Source organism: Gracilinanus agilis, chromosome 6 (assembly GCF_016433145.1).
Source record: "Gracilinanus agilis isolate LMUSP501 chromosome 6, AgileGrace, whole genome shotgun sequence".
NCBI classification, from domain to species: Eukaryota; Metazoa; Chordata; class Mammalia; order Didelphimorphia; family Didelphidae; genus Gracilinanus; species Gracilinanus agilis.
In genome coordinates, this window is record NC_058135.1 from 191,496,367 (window position 1) to 191,508,623 (window position 12,257).

The 12,257-nt window shown below is 32.9% G+C and overlaps 1 protein-coding gene across 2 annotated transcripts in view; it reads right to left on the reverse strand.

Annotated features, from left to right (window-relative positions):
* The window catches only part of TBC1D19 (TBC1 domain family member 19), a 108,634-nt gene that overhangs the window by 55,033 nt on the left and 41,344 nt on the right, over positions 1–12,257 (reverse strand). For both annotated transcript variants that reach the window (XM_044680776.1, XM_044680775.1), the window contains one exon: positions 2,730–2,804. In XM_044680776.1, coding sequence (XP_044536711.1) covers positions 2,730–2,804 — 75 coding nt within the window. The remainder of the gene's footprint in view (positions 1–2,729; positions 2,805–12,257) is intronic.

Sequence of the window (12,257 nt, forward strand, 5' to 3'; positions counted from 1 at the left end):
CATTCATAGTTAAAACTCTACTATGAGAAATGATATCATCCCCACCTCCCTTAGTGGGGAGGGGAAATGAGTTACTCACATGTGACAATAAGTAACAAATCAAGAACAAGGGACTGCCCTTTGGGCAGTCCAAATCAATGTAGAGGCTGCCATTTGTCCACTTGAATTAGAGGTGGACCACAGGAAGTGACGAGAGACACTATCTCTTCAAGTATGTTGGTTACTTCCTGTTGGGGCAGTTCCCTCTTTGAACTTGGTGCTGATGGATCTTGGCTGAGACCTCAGGCTGCTTCCACTCTAAACTGTCATGTGGGTAAATTAGGACTTTCTTCCTTGGCCTACCTTGGCATTTTCCAAATTCTACCTTAAGTAGGCTCTTGCCTCTCTGATTACTAAGGCCTTGTGGCATGTAATCTAGTTTAATTAGTCTTTTAACCCTCTCTCTCCATCCAGGCCTCTGCAGGCCTGGACTAGCCTCTCCCTCTCTTTATTTCCCTACCTTCTACCTTCCTAATTGTAAATAAACTACCTTAATCTCGATCCTGACTTGGGTCTATTTTAATTATGGAATCAATCTGAATTATTGATTCCTGGCAGCCACAGTTTAAATATATACCTATAAAATACCTAAAATCTCCCTCTTACATAAGCTGATATAGTTCAATCTTAAGTGATTGTGGGCATTAGTCTGATGTGTGAAAATGGTTCAATTCTAGTTCATAGTAGTCTTTTTTTCTTATGGACTTTGCAAATACAAGGTAAGAAGATCAAGAGAGCCAGTGACACACATTGGACAACTGGTTTCAAACAGTTCTTCAGACACATACTGTGAACATAACTAATTCATAGAACTTCTAAGAATTAGTTTTCTACTAAAAAGAGGTACTACTACTACTACTACTACTACTACTACTACTACTACTACTACTACTACTACTACTACTACTACTACATCTACATCTACATCTACTGCTGCTGCTATTGCTGCTACTACTACTATTACAATTACTTACATTACCTATCTCCCTCCCAAGGCTATTATGAAGGTACTTTGCAAACATTAAAGTGCTATACAAATGTGATGTGCTCTTATTTTTATTTAAATCACCCAGCCTCATATCAAAAGTCATTCCTTTTAGAATGAACTACAAATCACACCACCATGCAACTCTACAATTTATCTCCCTTTCAATACTTAAGTACATGTTATTTTGCCCCTGATTAATATGGTGGGCACAAAATACATTTAATTGTTACTTATATTTCAATTCTATCTTTCAAGTTCATCTTTCTATTGGATAGCAAATACTTTGTAGACAGAAAATTGGTATTTCCTAGTCATAAAATTCAAGTAATGGTTTTAAGAAAAAAATTTAGTTCATAACTTGTTTTATTCAAAAAGAATAAAAATTGGTCCTTATAAAACCAGTGGCAAATATAAAGTGAATGTAATATTCTGACTGTTATTGGTTCTATGCTGTTTTATATTTTCAACAATAACTTGAAACGAAGGCATAGGTAGTTTTTTGTGAGCTTGAAAGTACAAAATGATTGAACAGTGATATGACATCCAAAAAATCTAAAGAAATTTCAAGCTAATCTAAAAAAGGCAGTGTCTATAACTTGAATTAATAGTCTTGAGAGTCTTTTCTGCTCAGACCATATCTTGAGTACTGGTTCTGAGCACTTCATTTTAGGAAGAGTTTTGATAAGCAGGAGAGTTTCTAATTAATCAAGCAAAACAAGCATTTATTAAGAGTCTACTATAAAACAAGAACTATGATAGGTACTGGGAATGCAACTACAAAGAACGAAACAATTCCTATTTCTAAGGATTTTATATTCTAATGGAAGAGATACACACGTACATGCACACACATACATATTTATGTTGCATAGCTATAAAGTGAATACATAAATATTTATAAAGAAGTGAAATACAAAGTAGTTAAGGAGGGAGCACATTAGAGTGGATAAGGAAAAGCTTCTTTAAGTAGATGGTAACCAGAGTGGTGAAGGATGCTGAGGTGATGGTGTATGTGGGATGTTCATTTGCTCTTGAGAAGAAAACAATTATGGGGGACATCCCAAATGTCTGTCTCCAAGAAAACAGATTATACTAATCCTGTCTGAACCTAAAGGAGAAAAATAGGAGCCACAGGTGAAAGTTACAAAGAGATGATTTTAGAATTGATAAAAAGGAAACCTGCTGAATTACTAGGTTTGTTAAAAGTAGAATGGACTAGAAGGTAAAGGATTCTTTAACTCTGGACTTCTTCAAGCAAAAGCTATCTGACCATTTTCAAGTATATCAGAGGATTTTCTTATTCAGGTATGGGACAGATTAGACAGCTTCTAGGATACTTTCCAAAGCTCATACTCTGCCAGTTCTTTTCCCCTTTTTTGTTGTATGCATTTGGAAGTAATTCCTAAATGAACTTGCAATGGCAAAGGCTTATCATAATTCTCCTAACTTGATGATATATAGAATCAAGGAGGAGGTAGTGATAGTTTCAAATGGAATGGATGTGCTGGTAAACAAAGGAATTTATGTATATTTTTCAGGGCAAATCAACCATATTTATAATGATTTCTCAAAATATTTGATAAGATTGATTCAACCCATAACATGCCAGTACAGGTTACATATTCTATGGATCCTCAATAATAAATGTTTAATGATACTAATGAAATGAGAAATAAAAAGATTCACTATTATATTTACTTACCTTATAAATAAGGCTATCCACTAACAGATCATGCTGAATCACATTAGATTTGAGCTGCTCATAATACAACAGGTCCTAAAATAAAAGAAATAACTTTGAAATTCAAAGACTCTTATTATATGCAGAATCAAGCCTTTTGGTAAAACATAAAAGTACAAATGACTATTATTCAAGCATCTGACCAAGGCAGATAAACAATCTACTCTGCTTAACTGTGAAGTATTGGTGTGTATTGACTTTCTGGCATACAGGTTATAACAACCCCATTGAAAGTAAATTATTTGAGGGCAGGAACTATTTTCTTTTTCTACTTTTCATGCCTAACACAGAGCCTTGCTCAAAGATATTTAATAAATGCCTGCCAATTTGAATTCTTTAAGATGAACACATATCCCAAATTAGGCAAAATAAAAGTCCCAAATTTGTTCTTTAGGGCTTGGGATATCTGGTCAATTCCCATGGTGTAAATTATAACAGAGGATATAGAACTCTGCCAAAGCACAGAAGTTCTTGGTTAAGACCTGAGATTTACAACCAGAATTCTTGAAGAATAAAAAGAACATAAGAACTTATGTTTTATAAACCCTAGCCTACAAAACTCAAGATAGGATTAAAGGAAAAGACCTGGGAGGCAGTCTAGTGATCTCCACCAAGGCTGTGCTTCAGGGATTCAGGATTCAGTTAGTTCTACACTGCCCACAATCACACCAGGCTACCCTAGATGAGAGCTCCTGTTTCACTTTAAGAACAAATGGTGGACTGATATTAATGGATAGTTTTTTAATAATAGAATGTGAGATTTGATTTTAAAATACAAGAAACTGATCAACTCCAGTCTCTGAATATTATCCCTTCTAACCTAGAACAGAATAATTAAGGAAAATATAGTCCCTTCTGAGTTTATAAATGCTTTCCCCACAACCTACCAAGGCTGCCCATGAAGCACAGCTAAGATAGAGGTAAGTACCCCAGAGAGACCAGGAACAAAAGAAGAGTTGCGCATAGCAGATACTCTCCATAATCCAGCATTCTCTATCATCTGATTCTACGTAGAATCAAATCTTCAGTGGAAGATAGGATAAGTAAGTTATGATTATATTTTATTTTAAAATCTTATTAAAAGCCTTTTTTAATGTTTCTTAAATCACCTTTCTAATTATAATAGACCCACATTATGACTAAATTTAAAAACTTGTGCTTTTCTACTAGTCACTTTCTCTTCTTTATTTCTTAAATAAATTATTTACTTTGAAAAATATGCTAGGATATAATTCACATGGAAATAATTCATGAGATATGAAAAGTCTATTATTTAATAAAAAGAAAACATCATAAAGGGCCTCTGTATTCTTCATAGAAAGCCTAGGTAAAAGTATCATGCCAAAATAGAGGGAAACATTGCTTTTTAATAAAAAGAAATACAATAAAAGATTATTAGGCAAGTTGACAAGTGATGGACAATTAGAGTTGCAGATATAAAAATAGAAGAACTTTCATGAATAAATATTAAAACATTTGCATTAATCTTGAACCAAAAGTAACATAAAAATTAAATCCAATGACTCTGGGTATTTCCAGAATGGTGATTCTTAACTAGGTCTATAAGTCAGGCTGCTATTTTTCTACATTTTGATCACTGTATTTCAAAATAATTGGTTTCCTCTATAATCCTAATTATTTTACATTATACTTAAAAAAAAATTTATTCTGAGAAGGGATACAGTAGTCTCCACCAGACTGCCATAGGGGCCCATATATAAAAAGTTAAAAATTCCTACTCTAGAACAAACTTTTAATAAAAACAGAGGTTCTAAAATACTTTTTAGATTGCTAATGACAAAAAAAGGAATGATTTTAATTGTTTCAACAAATATTATGCTCAGTGTTGTGAAGTCCACATAAAGAAAAGAGCCTCTGCTCTCAAGGAATATATGATCTAATGGGAAGACTTGGGAAAAAGAAACATAATTGAACTCCCTTTTAAAGAAGTTTCTTCCAATGCACCTCTCCTAAAATTTGTGTTATTAGACAGTTTCCTTGGGGATGCTAAGAAATTAAATGATTTGAGTAGGGTCACGCATGACTTATATGTCAGAGTTAGGACTTAAAGCTGTAAAGAGAGCTCTTTATGAACAATGATTATTGCCTCTTCTAGGGGTGGTATATTTGAAAAAAATTTTAATATAAAAAGTGAGATGCTATTGGTAGTAGAGCAGCTACATGGTATCTGAAGTTCTTAATTTTCTGTTTAGTATTTTTAATACTATAAATTTTATTTACTCCATACCACAAATGAAATGTTGCATAGCACATTGAATAAAGGACTTGAGTTGGAGGCAAGAAAACCTATATCCAAACCCTGTCTCAGACACTTACCACAGCTATGTGACCCTATCCAAGTCATTTAACCTCTCTCAGCCTCAGTTTCCTGATCTGTAAAATGGGGAAATAATAGCAACTACTTCACAGAGTTCTGAAAATCAAATATATGAAAGTACAAAAAAAATTTATCATCATTATCATTATCATTTTGACATAGTGAATAGAACTCCTAATATCTCAAGAAAATCCCAGTAATGTCTCCTTCAAAGAATAGACATGACATAATTTCCCCCATTACTCTTGTTTCTGATAGCCCTTCTTTTCTCCAAATTAAACAACCCCAGTTCCTTCAGTTGACTCTCATATGTCATGAACTCAAGACGCTTCACAATTTAATCCTTGTCAAGATAATTTACATATCTTCATTTTAATTGTTTTATCTTCCTTTCAAAGATGCCACTATCTATATCCAAGTTCCAAATATAATTATGGAATATGTAATATCTGAAAACATGTGCCTTGAACATTTACTTTTCTACTAGTATTATTGTACTACTACTTAGGACTAAAATAAAACAAAGTAATTTTTCCTATAAATAAAAATATACTACAAAATATTATCCAAGTTAATTTAATGTATCTTCAAATTATAGACAATGTAGAAAATTTTATTTTATTTGCTATTCAAAACAATAACTTGTTTGCAATTGAATTTGTAATGTTCCTTTGGTTTTAAAATAATATAAAAGATGATCCTTTAAGACCAGTGCTAGGAGAGTAATATTTTAATAAAAAACAAATCACAAATATTCTAATTGATATGCCAAATGCTTCTATACACAAATTAAAATTAATCATTTAAATGTTTGCAGTAAATACTACATATCTGCCTTTTTAGTTCCTATTCATGTGCTGCTGAACAAAGATCCAGGAAATCACAAAACTGTGTTGATTGGGGTCACTAAAAATTTCTGTTATTTAATCTCAACTTGGCCTTCATTACAGCCAGGTAAACATTCTGTTCTACCATCCCACTCTTCACAGCAACTATTCCAAACACTCCTTAAGCTTCCCAAAGCTCCTCTTTCCACTTTCAAATCTTGTTTCTACCTTGAAATCTATTATGTAAGTCCTCTTTTCTCCACCCTAAGTTCTCATTATCTCTTTTCTAGATTATTGCAATAGCCTTTTTTTTTTAACCCTTATCTTCCACCTTAATACTGTAAATTAGTCCCAAGGCAGAAGTACAGTAAGGGCTAAAGCAATAGAGGTCAAGTGACTTGCCTAGGATCCCACTGCTAAGGAAGGGCCTAAAGCCAGATTTGAATCCAGGACCTCTCCTCTAGCCCTGGCTCTCAATTCGCTGAGCCACCTAGCTGCCCCCCACTGCAACAGCCTTTTAACCGGGCTCCTTCTCCTATGTCTTCTCTCTCTCCAATCCAACCTCTGCTAATCTGCCTACGAGGTTTTTCTAAACCAGAGGTCTGACCATGTCACCTTGCTCCTCAATGGCCTCCAAAGCCTCCCTATCATTTCACCTCTGAGCTCAAACACTGAATTCTGTCATTTAAAGCTTGGACTCTGACTCCTTTCTGCCTTTTCAGCTTTGTAGCTTTTCAAGCCACACCAGTCTACTGAAGTGTTCTTTGAACGTGACATTGTAGCGTTCATCTTTTCCTTTGCACTGGCTGCCCTTGGACTGCCTTTTCTCTGTTCTCATGGTTTCCTTGGTTTCATTCTACCTATCTATGTTTGTCTACCTGTCTATCTTCTATGCACTTAGCTATTTACATGCTGTCTCGTCCATTAGAATGCTTGGAGGCAGGGTCTATTTTTTCCCCCCTTTCTTTGTAACCTTTGCACTTAACATAGTGTCTGGTGCCTAGAAAGCACTTAATGAATGGCTGTGTTGGTATAATGCCTCCCAGATAATTTAAGTATTTTTGGTTGTTTTCACTGGGACTTCCACTAGAGTTTAATAATACTTTCCCACAAAAGCTGGGTTTTTTTTTAATAATAAAAAAATCATAAAATTAAAGAAGCATACATTGATAGAGCTAGAATCCTTTCATTTTACAGATGAGGTAACTGAACCCCTTCCCTTAGAGGTTAAATGACTTCCAAAAGCCTTAAAGCTACTTAGAAAACACAGCTGTTGTTCTGAATTCTAGGAAGAATTAATTTGATCTTAGGCCTTCTTGGTCCTGTATGGAAGAAAAATGGATATGATGGCCAAAATAAAATATTTTCAGCTGAGGTGACCTTTTTCTAATTAAAATGGTAACCTTATCTTAAACTAAAATATGAAAATTTGCATAATTTAATGACTAAGTGAAACAAAATATTTAAAATTCCAAATCTGTTACAAAGTTGAGTTTGGAGTATAGAGTAGCAGGCAATGTTTACGCTAAAACTTCAGTTAGCTCCTTATCTCAGTAGTGTTAATGGGACTTAATAGGTCTTATTAAATAATACGTCTTATTAAAAATAGGTCTTATTAAAAATAGACTTAGCAGGACTTCTCAGGTCTTTATATATATATGACTTTTTGTAACACCTCCAAAGATGAACCATTGCAATACTATTATATTGCCCTCTGGTTATCTTGATAATTCACATATCCTAGTGGAACATTTAGGCTATTTATCCAATGTGCAAATTACATGATGATAAATATTCCTGATATGTGTGTTTTATGCCATTTCTAAGTCACCACTGATATAATATGCCTCAGCCATCTTATTCCAGTGATGCATCTTTCCACTGCTTTCTGGTCACCTGATATTTTTATTTTTCTGAGATTGTAATTGATGATTCAAAGGCATGTAGATATTACCAGAAGAAATTGCTACTTTAAAAAAATGATCTTCTGCAAAAGCAAATTACTAGGGAATCAATAAAAATGTTGTGCAATTTCTAAAATAGGACCTAGTCTGTCTCTGTCTCCTACTCAATTCTGGTCCAAGTTCATTGTTTACCTAAAGTGCCTAAGATAGATAGCTATGAATGTATGTAATGATGGCTCAATTCAATGAACTACCTGTACAACTGAATATGATAATTTGGGCAGTGTGCATTTTGTGAGACATTTTTTTCTAAAAATGAATGATCAAGTTAATCTTTTTGGCATTACAATGTATTTTTGTAAGAAGGCTTCATAATTTCATGAATATTAGGTATTTGGAAAACCTTGCCAATGACAGGAAATCCTTCTATTTGAACTCTGTAGAGGACACACTGATAAGCATATTTCTCAGTTTTATAGCTTTCTGGGTTTTCATAATAAATCTCAGCACATAGTTGAGCAAAAGTCTCTGATCATATTTGTCAAAGAAACATGATTTTAATACATATAGGAGACCCCTTATTTGAGGAGAATCTTTACAGGTTTCATTTGTTTTTGCTTAGTTATATGCCTTTTTTTTAAATCCACAAACAATAGACACAGTAACATTTTATATTTTTTATAGTTCTTATGACTGTGAAGATATGATGAGCTATAGAAAAGTCTCCAAAACTTGCCTGAATCCCTTCTCATATTCTTATTAAGAATACACTTGATGCATGTATAGACATATATTATGAAGATTTTCTATAGGTGAGAAATGTTTTAACAAGTTGGAACTTGTTATTTTTTTTTTGGATAAAAGTGTAATTTTGATGTTTTCCATTCTTTTGGAATCTCTCTTCAGATATCTTGGAAATTGATCTCTGAGTAACTTTAAATTTATGTTGCCTCTCACAGATATCCTCTCTGGATACTGGATCATTTTCAGACAATCTTACTGACATCATCATTTTAAGTGCTATTGCCACATTCTCAAGTTCCATCAAGTAATGTAATGAGACCCTAAATACTACAGTCTCTAGGGAGATTACACCACAATAAATGAGAGGGCTGGCAGACCTGTTCTAGTTCATGTTTATTTGTAACCTTTCCAGTTTTAAGCTATAAATGTGCTTGCTTACTTATGTCTCATGTGGAATTCTGTGCAGTTGTTTTCTTCTCAACTGTTTCTCACTGTCAGATGATATTGCTTATAATCTTCTGTCATTTTCTCTTATATTATGTAAATAATCTTTTACTCTAAATCTATGTTACCTTAGGCTTCTACATTCTTTCCACTTGGCAAGGCAGTTTCTGAGTTCTTTCAAGGCTGCTTATTGTGGTAAAAGTTTTGCACTGGCCAAACCTCTCTTAAAAAGTAATAGAACAAATGTCTTTACTCTCTTCTATTTTTCATTTTTCCCAGACAACAGCTAGTTTAAACAGATTGGACTGAAACTGTTGCAATCAAATTCAATATATTTTTCTCATTTTTAACCTTTCTTCTAATTTGGTTGATTTTGACCATTTCTCTAATTAGATAATATAACTATACAATTGATTCTGAAACAGTGTCCGTATCTCATAAAGAGATCTTAAATTTAGATCACATGATTCTCCCTCCCCTTTTACCAAACCACTCAGCTTACAAATAAGAAAATGGAATTTCTCCTTGCTGCTTACTCTATCTGAAGAATAAAATTTTCATTAAGACAGCAAAGAACTGTTTTTTATTATTGTGTAATAACTGTTTTTCTTTTGGAACAGAGCTTAAGGCAGATGTCCAGAGAGGTGAATCCCCCAAGGGTACTATATTATGTTTCTGTGTAAGAATTATGGTCCAGCCTCCAAATTCCTCATCTACTTCCTCTTTCTGTCCAGATTGTCTCTATTAAATCTGAAAGATTTTCTGCTTTAATGATCTTTATCCAAATTCTATGAAGTTTCCCTGCTAAGGGTTTCTGAATTTCCTAAAATGAGGATACCTTAAAATACAATGCAAATCATTTAACTTTTATCTATGCTGTTCCCAATGAATAAAGTATAACTCTCTAGAGCAGGGCTCAGCAACCTTTTTGGCCGTGAGAGCCATAAATGCCACATTTTTTTAAATGTAATTTCATGAGAGCCATACAGTGCTGACAGTGCACTCCTGTAACAGCGCCTGAAAAAAAATTGACTTTATGGCTCCTGAAGAAAGAGCCATATGTTACCAACCCCTGCTCTAGAGCCATACCCGATCTATGTATGGGTCCCACTGCACCAAATCTTACTATGAGGTCAAACTTGCCTTTAATAGAGAATTTTTCATGTTTGATTGTTATCTATATTTTGCATGCTTATGTACAGATATCTCAGGCTATAGATTTTATCTCCTTTGAATTATTAAGCAATTTAACTGATATCCTTTACTAGTTTCTAATCTAAAATGTACTATTTATTAAATACTACTATTTTAACACTATCTAATAATAAACTTATTCTAATTAAAATTAACTCATTATTATATTAAATACAATTACAGTTAAATGTATTTTACAAGTATATTTCAATAAATGAATTTCACTGCATGAAACTATTATATTTCATTTACTTTCTGTTTTGACCAGTAATTTTTGTTCATAAGATTATGCTCTTGAACTGGAATAAACCTTGAAAGATATCTAATCCAAACTAATTATTTTGTAAATGAGAAAACTTGAATCTTAGAGAAGGTTAAGTGATTTAGTCATTACTATCAGAGGTGGCACTGAGCCCAGACCCTCTGATTCCATAACCATGCTCCTCTCCTACTTCTCCTCTTACATGGGGTGTTATTCATGTCCTTCTAGTTCTTCTTTGTCTATTTTGAACAATTTTAGATCTATCCCTATTTCTTGACATCTGTCATCTCTGTCTACCTTAATTGCTCTATAGCATTCCAATCTTTTTTTCAATTGTTTCTGACTTTTCATAACTCCATTTTGGGGTTTTCTTAGCAAACATACTAAAGTGATTTGCCATTTCCCCTTCTAGCTCATTTTACAGATGAGAAAACTGAGGCAAACCAGGTAAAGTGACTTCTCCAAGGGACATACATCTAGGACATATCTGAGGCCAGATTTGAACTCAGGTCTTCCTGAGGCCTAATGCTTTATCCATTGTGCCAACTAGCTATCTTTTTCATTAGATTAGTGGACCATAATTTCCCAATTTGTTACATTTTGCTTATTAGACAAAATTTTTTTCAATTGTCAAATATTTGAGCATCATCACAGACTTTAAAAAATTGATTAACACATATCTACCATTATTTGTATGGGATCTAGAATGGTAGATCTATATAGTGTGATATTTTTCACATATTGTATTTCATATACCTCCTGAAAGAGGTTTAACAAAATATCTAATTATTTCACAAATTGCAGAAAGAAATTAGAGGCTAAGAAAAAAATTCTCTATATAACTTAACTTCTAATATATTCCAGGCAACAGTTTGTGGGTAATTTTCCATAGTAGTCATGAATAATTTTATTTTCTAAAAGTTATGTATATGTTTTTTGTGAGGGATATTGACAGCTCTATTTACCTATTATTTACTTAAAAGATTATTTGAATATTTAGATTTACTAATCATTTATATTATCCAAGTAAACATTTTAAGTAAAAATGTCTATATTAAGAATATTTTAAAAGTAAATAGCATGCATAATAATTTATTGTTCTAGTCTGTTACATTTTAACTGATACTTTTTTTCATATTTGTCTGATACTTTTTTTTTGTCTATTTCCTAGATGTGAAATATTCTTATTCAGAAGTTTCTTCTACACATACTTTTCAGTAGTTTTTTTAAACTGCTATATGCTTATGCTATTCAAATCACAACCTGTAATTTCTTGGTTCCCTAGTTCTTAGTGTCATCCTCTCAATGATTACCTTCCATGTGCTCTATATTTCTCTCGCATGTTTTGACTTACATATGTTGTCTCCTCCATCAAAAAATAAACTTCTTGAAGGCAGAGATTGCTTTGGCTTTTTCATTGTATTTCTGGCACTTAGCACAATGCCTGACACATGGCAATCACTTAATAAATGTTTGTTAATTGCCTGAAAAATGTAACTAATGGTAAATTCCTGGAGTGTAGAGATTAAATCCCAGAAGTTTACACATATTAGGTATAACAAATATTTGTTATTGTAGAAACTAAATATAACTGAAGTATTACAATATTTAAATTACATGGTAATCTTGTTCCAAAAATTCTAAAAGTAACACAACGTAAAAGTATAAAAAATTATTTCATGATCAAATAAACAAATATTCCCACTTCTTGCAAGTGAGCTTTTGCAAAATATATATGCACAACTGAAATATAGCCTGTGCTTTTTTTCTACTTAC